We start from the raw sequence: 16,458 nt of genomic DNA on the forward strand, positions 1-16,458 counted from the left end.
CTGCACGCATTACGTCTACGCGGACGTTCACGCTACGCAAGCGGTATGTCATGTTTCATACAATTCCATATTACAACGCAATGGTACGCGCTACGTCTACGCTTACGAAGCCTGTGTGAACGAGCGATTTTGTATGTCTGTCGCAGCGATATAGCAAAAACCGGGAGTTGGCCATATCCCTTAGGATAGATACAATTCCCATAGCACTGCGTTCGGTGTTTACTGCGAGAGATCATGAGAAAATGCAATGAAGGCGTCTACTACTCGGTACTCCTGCGGTGCGTCTAGCTGTGCGTTCACCTTTAGTCACAAATTCTCTATAAGTTATAGGCGTACAACTTGACTGAGACAGCTCGTGGTGTGGGTTGCGACTCTCTTGCTCTCTCATGAGAGAGAGAGAGAGAGAGAGATCAGATAATATAAGAGAAGAGTTTACGCGATAGAAAGGTGTTAGTTAAACTTAAGACCGCAATGAGTTGAATAGCACCTTATTGCGTCATAACAAGAGTCGCTATTTATTTGAACGTCTTTGCGGAGTAATCCTTCTATAATAATGCGCTAGTGCTACAAGCCGTCTCAGGGGCTATCTAACGTTATACATATAAATTGTACTACATAATATTATATGCGTAGCAACATCCGTTATATTCCATTCGAGAGATAGATGGTGTTCGATATTACAAAAACTCAAGGTACCCACAAAGGTATTTTGTAGATTTTATGATCTAATAAAAGATGATTTTTAAACTGCATCGTACATCATTAAATTTGTCTACTTAAAATTACCAATAAATAAATTTTAATAACACTTAAACTAAATATGTATGTGTATATAATGAAAGATTACTAGTTTGTTTAGGGCAGCCTTCAGTGATGATAAAAATATACATATATTTTCGTTATAAGGATAACATAAGGCAAAAAAATAACATTGCAATCAGACCTGCCAATTTAACTCAGTCAAGAGATTGTGTCCAGGTCCAACCGAATTAGCAACACTCACAAACAAACCAGAAAATAAGAGTTATTTTTGTCTATTATATAATGTTATTTTGACTTATGACTAATTTCTGTTGATTTAATCACGCTGGAGGTCTGTTGCAATAAATAATGTCAATTACAGTAGGCAGTTACATAATCGCAATTACCTTTTGTTTCTGCGTCAATAAATAAATAAGAAGCGATATTTTGACAGATTTTATATGTTTCCTACGACGTAAATTTTCACGTACTTTTTCTAAGCAAATATTTAAAAAAAAACGGTACATTTTACTTGTAACATCTTAAGGCTGCCCATTCAATGTTTTTTATCATGTTTATTTCGTCGGCTCATTCTCGTTCGGGGCGCGGCGACCTCGACCAGCTCCTCTGCGAAGACCTGCTGCTGTAGTAACTTCCGCTGGACAGGGAGGACGGCGTCGGTCTTCGGTATGGTATTGGGCGTTTTCGTGCGCTGTTATTGTGTTAGTAACGAATTTGTTAGTATGTACGTAGTACCGTTGATGCTTTAAAAATCGTACAGTAAGTAAATGCTTGTTGATGCTTTGTGCCGGGGCTCGACCGCGAAATGAGCGGACAAAGATGAGCTGACAGAGTTCTTGGAAGCGAGAAATAGCTTAAATGAAAATAATGAGCTATAGGCTCGAGAGTTGCCGGCGGTGTTAGTGTTGTGACGCCTTCGATAGAGAACGGCTGTGTTAAAATGATTTGAAGACTAGAGCTCATAAGATGATTTTCAGACCAATTATGCAAAAAAAGGATTTTAATGGCTTGGTACCATAAAAGAGCGAGGCGCGCCAGGAGCACCGTAGCTCGCTCCGCTCGAAACTCGCAACCGACGCGGACGGGATGACACAGCGAGGCCGCTGCTCTTTTAGCCCGCTCCGCTAGACTTTCGCGGTCGAGCCTCTACTATGGAAATATAGTTGCAAGTTGAGCGGACTCATTAATGACTCGCTCATTTCGCGGTCGAGCCCCGGCTTTAAAATTAGTGTAGTACCTACTACCACTTTTATAAGCCGTATCGGCGAAATTACTTTGCGCATACTACTACCACTCTTATAAGCCGTATCGGCGAAATTACTTTGCGCAGAAAAGCGCAACCTAACGCCGACTAAAACCGAATTTACAATAAAATACAGACCTTATCGCTTGACGTTAAGATTTTAAACACAATGATCAACAGAGACACGTGCTAACTCGCTCATAATTCGCGCGTACGAAACATGGCGCGTAGGCAACAACCGATAGCGAACGTACGTGCGCTGCGATTCGCTGACATATGTACGCACCATTAAAAAAAAAGATTTTTGCGCAGTACGTCAATATAATTTTATAAAAGTGGTAATAGCTTCTGTACATGTAATTAGTTCAACGAGTTAATAAATTAGCTGTTATCCTTTATCTGAATAGTAAATGATACTACTAAACTGATACTGATGAAGGGTAAACTAAATAGTATGTCAGTTTAATTAAAAAAAAAAAAAAAAAAAACTAAAAATGTTGAAACTGAATATTTATAACTAAATCCATGCTCAAGACAAAACTACTCTTATTACACGACTGCCCAAAAAAGGAGTGTAATGTTTTCAGGGTTCATGTAGATACGTGAGTTTTTTTAAATCCACCATACATAATTTCTAAATGCCTGAACAGTTTTGGCTGTATCGGGTATCGTTAGAATCCTTATATCGGTTATGTTTTTTTTTTTCTTGAAAAATGTCGACTGTATGGCGCCATTTTCAAATGTTTTTCTTTTTTAGTTTTTAGCAGGGCAGTCGTGTTTATATTATTTTAATTACGACTTGTTTTAAATCGTTATTTAATGTATAAGTGATAATAACTTTCAAAAATATCACTTTAGTAGCGATATGCTCTAAGTACATAAAAAACATGCTCAAAAAAAAAACAACATCCAAACTAATAATTTACGCTAACTAGATACACGAAAGAAATATAATAAGCTTACCTTTACATGGAGGTCAATGCTGCAAGCGATAAAAACAAATTGATTAACCCTTTAACCGCCATTACTGTGACTTCCCGGGCTTCGTTGTGTGAAGCCCGAGTTCTCACATGTGACCACTTTCAAATTTTTTATTTTTAACTAACTTATGCCCGCGACTTCGTTCGCGTGGACTACACAAAATTTAAACCCCTATTTTACCACCTTAGGAGTGGAATTTTCAAAAATCCTTTCTTAGCGGATGTCTACGTCATAATAGCTATCAGTGTGCCTAGTGGGAGATTTTTAACCTATTCGATCGCGTAAAAGTTAACTGCGTTTTGTATGGAATTCTTCTTGTCACTAGATGGCGCTGTTTCAATTCCATACAAAACGCAGTTAACTTTTACGCGATCGAATAGATTAAAAATCTCCCACTAGGCACCCTGCATGCCTTTCAGCCCGATTCGTTCAGTTGTTTGAGCTGTGCGTTGATAGATCAGTCAGTCAGTCAGTCAGTCAGTCAGTCAGCTGTTCCTTTTATATAAGACATGTTTAGATATTTAACTAAAAATTATTCTGATGAAAGGAGCAACAATGAAAAATAAACACCACTAATTTTTAACTGCTTGCCATAAAATATATGTATCTGCTTGATCAGAATTCGATACTTAAAGCGTTTAAGCAGTTAAAAAAATTAAACCGAGTCTCAAATATCAATAAAAAATATGCTTACAATATTTTAACCAATTTAGTACTATTATTTAATTGGTCAAAATTATTGTGCTCTTATATTTTAAAAACAAAACTAATTTTGATAACATTGTTAGATTAAAGTAAAAAAATAATTCTGATTGCATGTTTAAAACAAACTGTGCCTGTATTCGCCCTTAAAAATTAGTGGCATATTATTTTTCAGTATCCTCTTCAACTGAAAAATTTCATTGTAGATCAGAGTGCGAAAAGATTGAAAATAGAAATTACTTGTTATGCGTACCGTTTGACTGAGACTCTGGAGTCGTGAGGTAGGGTGCGAGTGCGGGAGGGTAACAACGACGTTGAATTCCTCGATTTTTACGTTAACTGTCGTCCTTCTAGAACTCGCGCCCTACCTCTCAGTGAAATGGTATACCTATAAATTGGTTTAATTCAATAAAATAATATTTGTAAAATTATTGAGTGAGTTTTAACTCAAATACATTTGCTTTTCTATAGCTGATTGGTGCTTATTCGTTAGTAATAATCTGTAATCTGAATCTTAATATTTCATTTAGATTCTGTTGTACACCTCTTTTAACGAACAGGTCTAAATCTAGTGCTATTCCTTTCCGTGGGGAGCGTTATAAAAGGGATAGCAATACATATAGATCTGTCATTTTTATTTACAGATTGTGTACAACAAGAATTAGCTACCAAGATGTGCACCTAGGTCCTAGGTACATCATAGCCGAATTAGCAAAATATCCAATCAAAGACAAATACATACCTATTTGATTTTGTTTCAGTTATATAAGAATGAGCATAAATAAATTTGAAAGACTATGGTCTGGCGGTAAAAGAGTTACATTTTGAAATAGTGACGTGTATAGATTCTATTATAAAATCTACCATGCGAAATGAAATAAAAACAAAAAAATATAAATTTACAATACACTTTAATGTGATAACACAAAATAATTGAAACAAAACACACTCGAATTAAATTGTCCTTATAATATAGCACAACTTCTACTTCTGGCGTCGCTTGCATTTTCGCATAATATTGGTATGTGGCAACAATTTTTGTATAGTTATTTAACTCATCTTCTTCGATACTTGTATTTCTTTGACGTATATGTTAGGTCTATAATGGGCGCACTACGAAGAGAGAAAACAACAATTTAATAAAACTGAACTGCCTTTATAAGAACTAGTATGAAAATATATCTTGGTAATAAGTTAAATTATTACTACTAGTCGTTAAATTGATCATGAGATCAGAACATGTAAATGCGACCCGTTCAGTAATTTATGATTCTTGCATTTGTTTTATGAACCAAAAAAACATTGTGGGTATTAAATTTTTGTTTAAGGATTTATATAAATACACATGTCATCAACATAGAAAAAGTTAAATTAAGTTTTATATTAATATATAAAAAACCGGGTTAGTTGGTATACAAACAGAGAAAACGGAGAAACATGTTAGGACAAACATTCTACAGATTTTAACAAAAAAAACATACATAGGTAATACGAATAATTTGAGTAAAATCTACTGATAATAATTAATAGAATCTAATTAATATTTACAAAACATAAAATATGTATGAAGTATTTAATGCCATAGAAGTTAGAATTGTATAAAAAATATGTGTTCAATGTTCATTAAAAATAAAATGTTACTGTGTTTGAGTAACATCTATTGCTAAATTTTAATATCGAAATATTTACAATACAATACAATAGTACATAAATTAATGTGAGAAGTGGATTTAATACCACAGAAATTACTATAGATTGAGTTAGAAACCGCACATAACATAAAATTATGCCAAAATGTTAAAATATACATTATAGCAATACATGTAACTTAATGATAAATATGAGCTAGCACTTCACTATTCCGAGTGAACTACTTGTATCTTGAATACTCGGGCTATAAGTTCGTGTAATTTTTATCTATAAAGAAAAAAACAAATATAAATATAATTAATAAATTAATTACAAATATAATACTGCGGCGAAAATAAAAATAAAATAGTGCCTGAAAATGTTGATAGAACTAAGAGATTTAAAAAAATGTTTCAAACACATACATATTTTCGGCAAATTACGGGCGAACACTGGAACGTCAATTAAATAATTAATTGGTAACACCTAAAGGTGTGTTTTAATAGACGCTTCAGTATTCGTGAATATGAAAATAAAAAAAATAAAGCCCAATGGATTACCATAGACAAGCGACACTCTAAAAAATGTTAAATCACACAGACACGATATTGACGTTTATTAAATAATTGCTATTTTAAATAGTGTAATATTTTGAGGCAACATTAATTTAATAAACGTCAATTTTAGTGCAATTTACACGCTCTGACCAGAACAGTGCTTTTGATTTCTTTTTACAAGAAAACCCTTTTTTAAAGAAAAAAATATTAAATAAAATACATCAAATGAGTTTGTAATATATAACGACGCCGTAGATTTTTCTATAGATTGAATACTTAAAAAAAAATAATTGAAAACAAAGAGCAGAATCTAGTTGGTAAAGCGAAATAATAAAACACATTGCGTCGTATCCTACGAATAACGTCACAAAACGGCAGGAGTGGCGTTTTATTTTATTTTTACTAATTTGAAATCTACTCCAATTACGCATCATTCAAACTCATAAAAGTTTAAAAATTAGATTTTATTGCCTAGAAATTAGCGTTTCAAAATAAGCCACAATTGTACTAGCGAAAAAGATAGGACGAAACGGCCACCGTGGATGCAGTGTCAGACTTTTACCCACCAATCAGACATAGCTCATGCGCGAGGTCATGCCACAAACGCCGCTTTGTTACTTTTCGTCGGATCAGCGTGAGTGTCATCTTAAAATACTCTTTAAATAACTAGTTGGCTAATCTGTGTAAAGTAAAAAAAAAAAAACTAGTTAAATATAAGTATTTAATTTAGTTGTATTTCATTCTAGCACTTATAAGTTTGCACAACACCTTGGAATACAGGCACTATGGTGTTGGTGGCTATTGTCATAAAAGCTTTTAATACTTTTACGACTGCATTTTTCGACTAAAAATGGACACAAATGACCCGATAGAAACGATTCCATGGAATAAATTCCTAAGGGACAATTGTAATGCTTGCAATTGAAGAAAAGTCCGATAAACCCCTTCATAATAACCCTAAAACCCTTTACCAACTTTGTAAACTATAAGATTTCATACATGTTCATTAGTATTAAAATAAAACACAAAATGCTCCTTCTGAAAAGGAGGCCTTTTGTAACAGTGTCGTTATTCGTAGGATACGACGATTGACGCGGTTGCGGCATACCTTTGCCTTGTCAGTAAAAAAAAACAACCCAAGACATTAGTTTTCTTGCTTTCTATCAAGATCTAATCTCAATCCTCGTAAAGAATAAGACATTTCAAGGTTATCCTGGTATCTACTCCTGAAATTCAAATATGGATAAATAACTTTACGCACAGTTGTGGTTGAGACGAAGTTTCATCGTCGGCCACGAGACTTAATGAGAAAAAAAAAAGGAGACTTGAAGAGTGGGTCAATACTGGATAATAGTATAATGATTATTATTGCTGAGTTTCTTGCCGGCTCAAGTTAGCCAGTTTCAGCTTAATAGAACTGGCTTTCTGAACCAGTAGGTAGAGTCCCAGACACAAGAACTAAGAATCACAATTTGACGTATATGACTTCTATAGACGCAATTGAAAGTAACTCAGAATTTTGTCAGAAGGAAGCAACGTTCGCGTTACTTCCATCGGAATTTAATAACATGGGCTGAAAAGCAGAATAGCTATTTTGTGGCCGCCATCTTTGATCGAGGTGTTTTAAAGTACCAAGTAATAAGATTTGTTTTTTTTTTTTAAGTTGATGACCTTGCAATGTCTGGTCCGTAAGTACACGCACGTTAAGCCTTACGAGGATGACTGGGGTCTGCGGCATAGCGATTGTCGCTCAAAAGCACTGTGTGGTGTGTGTCGTCGTGGATACCTCGTGATCCGCCGCCGGTCCAGGAAGCTGGGCGAGCCGGCGCGGCGCGGGATGGACGGCGAGCGCGAGCGCGCCGAGCCGCGGTCGCGCTCGCTCGATCTACGGTAATCGGCGTACACGCCCGTCATTGTTCTGTTCGTTACGCACGCAAGTACGCATCGCATGCATTGCGTGTATTATACGTGAAAGAAAGAAAGTTAACTCCTTTTAATCCTTTACAGTGTACAAATATTATAAATGCGACAATCTGTTGGATTGTATGTTCAAATCGCGCCGCGCAAAGGAGCAACGCATGCCGTGGTTGCGCTCGCTCGATCTACGGTAAAATTAGCGTGAAGGGAACATTGAAAATTATCGTTAGTTCCTTTTCATCCTTTATAGTCTAATCTGAACACAAGGCGTCTGTGTGTGTGGTACATAAACGATCACAGCCGGGCTTGTGTATTTAATCTTAGGTTTTTACTTGCGCAAATTCAAATTGCACTACTTGTTTGGCATGCGCTATACCTGTAGCCCTACTAGTTCCTACTTTATATTTTTTAAATGCGAGTTTTCGTCCGTTGGTTTATCTTTCAATCACGCCGCGCAACGCAACGGATCGTCGTGTTTTTTTCATGGAGCGAGTGGCATCTATTTATCACGAAAAACGGAACCGGTCCGGTTCCCAGCGGAAGTTTTAAAGAACTAAATTCTTGCGGACGAAGTCGTCTAGTATTCTTTATGGAAACCGGTTTTATGAATTTAAATGGGCATAAACTTTGCCATTGTACATTCACGATTTTTTTGAGAAACTCAATTGCGTTAGTTATTACTTAGTTTCCAGTAATTTATTCTTTAATATTTACGTAAAATAAACAATCTTTTCCTTGTCTATTTTATTTCCGAATCATATTATAGAAAAAGTGACTGTTAAACGATTAATAAAGATCTAAATATTATAGTGGATTATTTATCCACTTAATTTTCACAAAGACAAAACACATTCCACGTGGTTCAGTTATACTTTTACGAAACCATACAATTGTCTCAGAAGTTTGAGCATCTGAAGAGATTTATTAGAATAAAAATACTGTTTACATAAGAAACTTGATGTAACACATTAATTTCTCGACACACACGATAATTACCTTGACGAGCGGGACGATCGCGATGAGCTTGACGACCGGGAAGAACTTCTGCTGCTGTACGAACTCGAACGGCTTGAGCGCGAGCGCCTGAAAATTTTGCTCCTTAGTTCCAATTTCGATCACAGATTGCACAATAATTTCCCCAAAATCTAAAGCGAAAAGGCATCAAGAATTTTATGGCCGATTTTTCAGTCACCAAATAACTTTTATCTAAGGAATTAATTGACGGTTGACAGTTTTTGTATAGGAAATCTGTCAATAGGTCAAATCTATTTCTCAGATGAAAGTTATTTGACGATTGAAAAATCGGCCCATAGTCGTATTTATTTTTAAGCTTGTTATGGTACAAGCTCCAATGTCGGGATCCAGCAAATGATTCAAATTCTATCACGATAGTTCGGTGTTTGACAATCGACTGGCCACATTATTTGGGATAAAGCGAATGTCTTGTTTTTGGCGAGTTTTTAAATAAGTGTGGCAAACCAGTAAGTGACAACAGTCCTTCCTGTGTATTAGATATTCCAGAAAAGCAATAAGTTCTCGCGGGACTTAAAATCTATATCTAGGCTCATCAGCCCGAATGTATGAACATTCGGGCTCGCGAATGTGCGAGCTGTGAAACGATACGATAGACAGCGGCCACACAATTCGCGATATCACAAATCATATGCCGAATTCCAATACCGAACTATTAGTGTCACCTTACCTTGAAGATGAATATGAACGCGACCTCGAGCGGGTGGATCTCGAGCCAGAGCGAGACCGCGACCGAGATCGGGACCGCGACCGCGAGCGCGACGACGACCGCGACCAGCTGCGCCGAGACGCACTTCTGTCGCGCTTCTTTTTCACTTCCGGAGAACTTTCCACGTTTACAGGGCTTTCCTTCTTAGGAGTTACAGGCTTAGCCGGACTTTTGTTGACAATTTTTGGGGAATCCTTTTCTATTAATGCGGGACTGCCATTTGTTTCCTTTTCCTCTGGTTTGCTGTTTGCGTCGAGAACGGCCTGCGAAGTCGATGCACTTTCCGCTTCCTCCTCGATCCTCTTTCGCTCCATCGAAGCTTTCGCCATTTGAGCTAACTTCTCCTTGAGTCTGTTCAACTCTTTGTTATCTATCTCCTCCTGGCGCGCTCGCTCGTCGAGCCTCAGAAAGTCATCTTCCGAATCGTCATTTTCACTGGACGAGCTACGCATGCACGCGGCCTTCGGTTTGTTGTATTTCTCGGCGACGTCTTTGCGTTTCTTCTTCTTCGGCTGAAGATCAGATGGCGATTTAATGTATTTCCTTTTATCCTTCTCTGGTAACTTCTCTATAATATCGCGGTATCTGTCCGGACTGCGGCGCGCCGGCGAGTAGCTGAGACTCGATGTACTCCGACTCCTGTGATTCGACCGCGACCTCGATCTATCTTTATGAGATTCCTTGCGATCGTTTCTGTCTTTGTCGATTCGATCTCTTTGGTCTGGCTTAGGTGACAAAGTACGTCTCTCCGAACTCTTCTTAGGTTTCAAGTTCGGTGTGCGGCTCTTTCTTTTCTCTTTCTTCGAGTGTCTGCGCTCTGGCGTAGACGATTTAGATCTACTTCGTGAATTTTTACGCCGTGTGTTTCCTACGGGCGTAGGTGACTTTCGTCTCTGTCTACTGTCGTCTCTTTTGTGTTCTGATGACTTCGAACTACTTTTATACTTTTCTGTTTTCCTCTCATTCGCTCTTCGGTCGGGAGATGCATGCCTACCGTATTCTATAGATGGACTGCGCTGACGTTTCTCTTTAGGGGGAGATTCGCTTCTCGGTTTATGGTTTCGTGAAGTTTTACTTTCTTTCGACTTTGGAGGCGCTTCTGTTTCGGAGTCAGACGACGAAGAGGGCTCGACTCTGGCGGTTTTGTAATATCTCTCAGGTCCCTTTTTTGATTCTCTTTTATTAGATTTGTTTTCAGGAGACCGTTCTTGATATGCTCGAGATGTTTCCGGTCTATCTCTTGATAGGCTTCTATTCTTTTTTCGCTTGTGCTCATCCAAGTTTTCTCTATAGTATCGGTCATTGTCAGTTCTGCGTCTTTTGTCATCTTCGTCTTTTCGCAATTCTTCCTGACGTCTACTTCTATAGTCGGGCGACTCGCTTCTTCTTGATCGTTTTTTATCGTTGCGTTTCACTTCTTCTTTTGACTTTTCTTTTTTACTGTTATAAGTGTCGTCTCTTCCTCTGTTGTCAAGTGACGGACTCCTGCGTCGTCTTTTTTCTGGAGGTGGCGAGTCGCTAGACTGTCGTGGAATTCTCTTTTCCCTGATTTCGGATTTCTTAGGAGGTGGTTCTTCGGAATCGGAACGAGACGGCGATCGTTTCCGGTCACGTTTGGACTGTCTAGACTCTTTTGCTCTTTCAAAATCATCCCTGACAGGATCTCTGCTTTTATCTTTGCTAACGTATGATTTTTGTCTATATTCTGGTGACCTACGATCATCCCTGCGCCGGTAGTCCGGAGAGGACCTCCGTTCAACAGATCGTCGTTTTTCAACTGATCTACGTTTCTCAGGCGACCTGCGCCGTTCGCCCGACCTACGTTGCTCAACCGACCGACTTCGTTCATCGCGTCTTCTGCTTGTATAATTCTGTCGTGAATTTCTTTGGTTTTCGTCGTATCGGTTATTGCGCTCTTCGCTTTCCCGATTCTTTCTTCGACTGTCATTTTCTTGATCTTCTGGTCGCTCCCAATTTTTTTTGCGGATATCATTTCCTCGTGAATCAGCTGGGCGTTCCCATTGTCTTTCTTTGGTCTGCTTTACTGGTGAACTGCAACAATAGGTCGATATATGTACTTAACAGTAAAGTTGTCATAGAAATATGACCTTCGCGCATGGTTGAAGTAAAATAAAACGCGCGCGGGATTTTTCTGTTTTGAAAATGAGTAGGCCAAACCGTTTTTATCATATTTACATGTCGTAAGTAATAAGTAATACATACTAATGTAGGAAGTAAATATAGAGCTTTTAATCTAACAGCCAACTACTTGGCATTTTAAAACACGTCTATAAAAGATGGCGGTCTCAAAACAGCTGTTCTGTTTGACTGAAAAAAGATTTGAGTTACTCTCAAGTAAAGCAAGTCTAAAGAAGTTTTAATATAAATTTTTTTACTTCATTATTTTGATTTTATTTCATTACTTACGTCTCGCGGCTGGACGGCGCACTGCTGGCCCGGCGCCTGCTTCCCGACTTTTTCTGTTCAAAAATCAATATAACATCGTGAATGTTGAGTTGCAATAATACGGCAATAAACACCAGTGCCAATACAAGAAGACTAGTGGTTATGGCAACTAAAAACATATTTTACTAAAATATTCTGAAATCCCTCACTTCACAGAAACGTTAGTGATTGAAGTATTTCTGTTCTTTAAAAATTAAACAACAAATTATTTTACACATGCACTTCTATTTGGAATCAGACAAAACAACTTATAGGCGTTAACATAAAGTTCACTGTATTAAAAAGCTACTCACGAAAGCAAATATTGAATAAAAAAATTATTTAATGGACGAATTGTTAGTTCTTTTTGTACTTTCTCAATATATTACAATAAATATATCATCCATAACACTCTCTTCGATACAAATAAATATAGTAACGTCTAAACAAAAAAGAAAGGATTTGGCACTAGTGCATGTACCCCTTTTTATACATAATCTTCTAGATTAGTAACACATTACAATGTTAATAAAAGTTGGTATGATACTTAAATACATAAATACATGTATTACACAAAATCAAATGTAATATAACTCTCTGGGACGTACCTTTAACAACAAACGGTGGTGGTAGTGTATACCATTTAAACATGTGGAGCATCCTTAATTAGTTTTGAGTCAATGAGAAGAGGGAGAATGTTATGGATTAGTTACATTTTTATAAACAATCAAGTTCAAAATGTGCGATACAAAAACGTGCTTGTATTCAGTACCCGAGAGTCGAAACTTGCACAGCAACGCGAGCAACAATCAGTGACGGCTACGTGTTACATCGATCGTGAGCGTTAAGTCGTTATCGAGCAGAAGTGGAAGGGGCACGAAGCACGTTTTTCCAGTACACATAAGGCATACACGCTGCGGATAGCGATACCACCATCTGTTCCAGAGTACTACAAACACCATGCAATCGTAATTCGTAAACAGTGCACATCAAGACCCTGACAATCGCCCATATTTGTAAATTCTCTTCATAAATAAAGTTAGTCACAAATGTATATGAAAATGCAATACCAAATTGAACACATATTATTTTAGTTTTCACCTAACAGTGTTTAACGTGTTATTGTTTTGTGATATACTTACAGTATACGTTATTTCTTCAGATAAAGATGGCTATCCTATGAAATGATGCACAGTTAAACAGATAATTTTTACTGTCTATTTTTTGTATTTACAGACAAAAAAATAAATAAAAAATGATGTAAAAGACAATAACCACAAATCTGATCTTAAACCCATTTATAAAAGATGTCCGTTCAAACATTTAAACGGGTGGGCATTGGAAAATAAAAAGCTCGCAGGGTATGTATAGAAAAGGAAAAATGTCGCAAAACAAAATAGTGATACTACCTACACTTCACAGTTTATGGCGAATGCATAGAAAAATATAGGGACGTGAATTTATAAAATTACAAGGTTAAATTTTGAAAAATATTGTGCAAGATTTTATAGCTTTTTATATAAGATCACGTTATTATTATGGTTCAAAGAAAAAGAAAGCATAGTGCTACAGATTATTCTCTAGAGGACGACATGAGTAAGGGTTGGTGACATGTCAGTGTATTTGTGACAAGAAATCTCCCCAAAATAAAAAATCATTAAACATATTTGACACTCATAATATATAACCCAAATATCCCCATTTCTACCCATTAAAATACAAGAGAGTAGTCACTAAAAAGTACCTAGTATTCAAAGATTGTGTAACATTCTCAATAAGTCAAATAAATAAGAAAAATACCTACAATTATTATGAAACATTTTTTTATTTATAGTATGTTGATAAAAATTAAAAATCTTTTTTTATTTATTCCTCCGATGTACCATCTCAAAGAATTTTCTAAAATAGAAATCAATTAAATAATTATACTTTGTCCAAGTTAATATTTCTCATGAAATGTGCGGATTTATCTACAAATTGACTTTATTACTGACTTCAAAAAAAGAATACCTTTTGTAGTTTCCATCAAAACCAATGATCTCTATGCAGTACAAGACAGGACATTCCGAACAAGTCCAACTTGGTTTGCTTAAAACTGATGGTTAGTGTAAGTACACTCTAATCTACAGCTTCGTAGAACATGATTTCGTTTCAAATAGCTCTTCTGTAGATACTAATTTACTTAAATGATCAAATTAGACGGTATATCAGACGTTAAAAAAAGATTCTAATGCACAATTCTGTCCAAAACACAATCTTTGAATAAAATAATTGACCAAATCTCAAACTGCTAAATCATAAGGCAAGTCAGTAGGCATTGGCCTCATGTGATATTTACCTTCTTTTTCTTCTGGCGTTCGTCTTCTGAGCTGGAATCGCTGTCGCCTTCCGAGCTGCTGGAACTTTCAGCGTTTGGCGACTTGGACCGTTTCTTCTTCTTCTTGCTGTCTTGCCTGACAAAATAAAGTTTCATTTACGCCAGAGCAACATAGTGCGACATTGCGTCATGCCACAGGGCTGCACAGTACAATAATATCAATAGTAATATACATGTAGCAAAAATCTCAAGTCTGTCCTTCTCTTATTAAGTCAAGATATTCCAACTCAACAGCACAATGTTATTTCAGTCTAAAACAGGCTGCCGAATGCCGCTTACTATTTTCATTTCTAACATGCCACATTGTTGCATGTTGTTGCAACAACCTAAAACCGTGTATTTTTATAAAAATAGGTTTATATTTTGTTTAAAACAACAGAATCGCAGGAATCGGAAATGTTCACAAACATAAAAGTATTACGAAATTGTGTTACGATCTTGAACTTTCTGACCTCGGAACACATCAATTTTTATTTATTTATAGGGAAGCGAAATGCTTAGTGTATTTGGAGATTATTTATAATCCAATGCCTAATTTGGTAATACATATATACCTATAAAACAAACCAGAACTATAACACATCCTGGAAAATAATGTGTTCTTTTATCCACCGACTTCGTGAATTTAACTGTTCTCAAAATGATTTCTTAGTCTTCGTCTATATTATAGAGCAGCTATAGGCGCATACGACCATAAAGATTTGGCGAGGGCTTACACGCAAAATCTCAAGTTTCACTCAGCAGTTTGAAATGTACGTCTATATTATGTCAGTCAGTCAGTTTCTTCTTTTATATTTAAAGACGTACGCGTCCATATGAATAAAGTTTCTATTTGCAGTCTACTGTCAGTTATTGCAAAAAAATCATTTCAACAATTTTCATACCTACGAATAAATCTCCATAACATTTTTCTTTGACTGAAATTATTAAACGGTCCTTTAAATATTTATTCAACAATAAAATTAAACATAATATCATGTATTTCAACGTACTTGCCTCTTAGTTAATGCTAGTGTCACCTGTCTAAGTTTAACAAAAGATAAATTTAGTTATGAAATATTTTTGTGATAAAATAACTAAAACACAATACGTAAAAGGAAGTGTTTACAATAATGATTTGCATATTATTAAGTAAAACTTACTTGTCTTTCTTGTTCTTCTTTGACTTTTTCTTCTTAGATTTTTTGGCTTCTGGTGATGTGCTGAAATTAGAAAAATTTGTGGTTATAAATGTTTCTCAAAGCACAAAACACTGAAATTAGAAAAATTTGTGGTTATAAATGTTTCTCAAAGCACAAAACATACTATCATTTTGGTTACATGATGTACACATACAGATTAATAAATTGACGAATCTTTTACATGAAAAAAATATTATAAATAATTTACTGAAAAAATATTTCATGATACCTACATGATTATCTGAGAAATCACTGTGAACTGGTCTACATTTTGAACTATTGCTACTGTACTGTATAGGCTCACAACTTCGTCATACCTTCGCTTCTTTTTCTTCTTGGTGACGTGCGTATCGCGATCCTCTCTTTCGTGGCTCGGCGTCCTCACTAGAGGGTACCTCTGAGCCTCGTCCCGCGCCCGGCGCTCCGCGTCCAGGCTCGTCCCTTCCACGAACCGCGGCGATATGCCGAACGCGTCCCTGATCCGCGCATTTTTCTCTTGTTGGGCCTCCGCCACTGCATGAGTTTCGCGCACACTGAAAATCCAACAAAATTTCAAGATGGCCGACAGATAAGACAATAATTTTCATATGAAGATTTTATTCGTGGAGCACTAAGTTGGTATTTATGGGACGATTGAAAGTTATCGTTAAGGTAGCAGAATATACTTAAGCTTCAATTAGCTGGAAATAAGATGATATTTACCTGAATAGCACCTAAGTGCGCTAGAATAGGGAAATTGTAAATTAATTTCTCATATAAGTACTAATATGTCTATCATAAATCGATCATTGCGGTACGAAATCGAAATGGTATTAACTGTTAGCGCATATTATTCACTGCGTAGCGTGAAATCGATTAAAAATCCAATTAGTATTGTACGCGTAAGATTGATACAAGGTAATTTTATTGTTTTTATTCGATCC

At 36.4% G+C, this 16,458-nt stretch overlaps 1 protein-coding gene across 13 annotated transcripts in view; it reads right to left on the minus strand.

Moving 5' to 3' along the window:
* Positions 1–1,256: 1,256 nt before the first annotated feature.
* LOC123880969 (serine/arginine repetitive matrix protein 2) overlaps positions 1,257–16,458 on the minus strand; it is a 29,309-nt gene continuing 14,107 nt past the window's right edge. The window contains exons 4-14 of one of the 13 annotated variants that reach the window (XM_045929415.1): positions 15,853–16,068; positions 15,497–15,556; positions 15,351–15,377; positions 15,239–15,271; positions 14,316–14,430; positions 11,960–12,012; positions 9,494–11,584; positions 8,788–8,874; positions 7,661–7,759; positions 2,969–2,987; positions 1,257–1,453 (exon numbers count right to left, since the gene is read on the minus strand). In XM_045929415.1, the coding sequence (XP_045785371.1) occupies positions 1,298–1,453; positions 2,969–2,987; positions 7,661–7,759; positions 8,788–8,874; positions 9,494–11,584; positions 11,960–12,012; positions 14,316–14,430; positions 15,239–15,271; positions 15,351–15,377; positions 15,497–15,556; positions 15,853–16,068 (2,956 nt within the window). In that variant the 3' untranslated portion in view covers positions 1,257–1,297. Of the gene's footprint in view, positions 1,454–2,968; positions 2,988–4,582; positions 5,606–7,660; positions 7,793–8,783; positions 8,875–9,493; positions 11,585–11,959; positions 12,013–14,315; positions 14,431–15,238; positions 15,272–15,350; positions 15,378–15,496; positions 15,557–15,852; positions 16,069–16,458 lie in introns of those variants that run through there. The other 12 variants (XM_045929414.1, XM_045929418.1, XM_045929416.1 and 9 more) reach the window with 12 other exon arrangements.

The sequence above is a fragment of the Maniola jurtina genome, chromosome 3 (genome assembly GCF_905333055.1).
Source record: "Maniola jurtina chromosome 3, ilManJurt1.1, whole genome shotgun sequence".
In the NCBI taxonomy this organism is placed as follows: Eukaryota; Metazoa; Arthropoda; class Insecta; order Lepidoptera; family Nymphalidae; genus Maniola; species Maniola jurtina.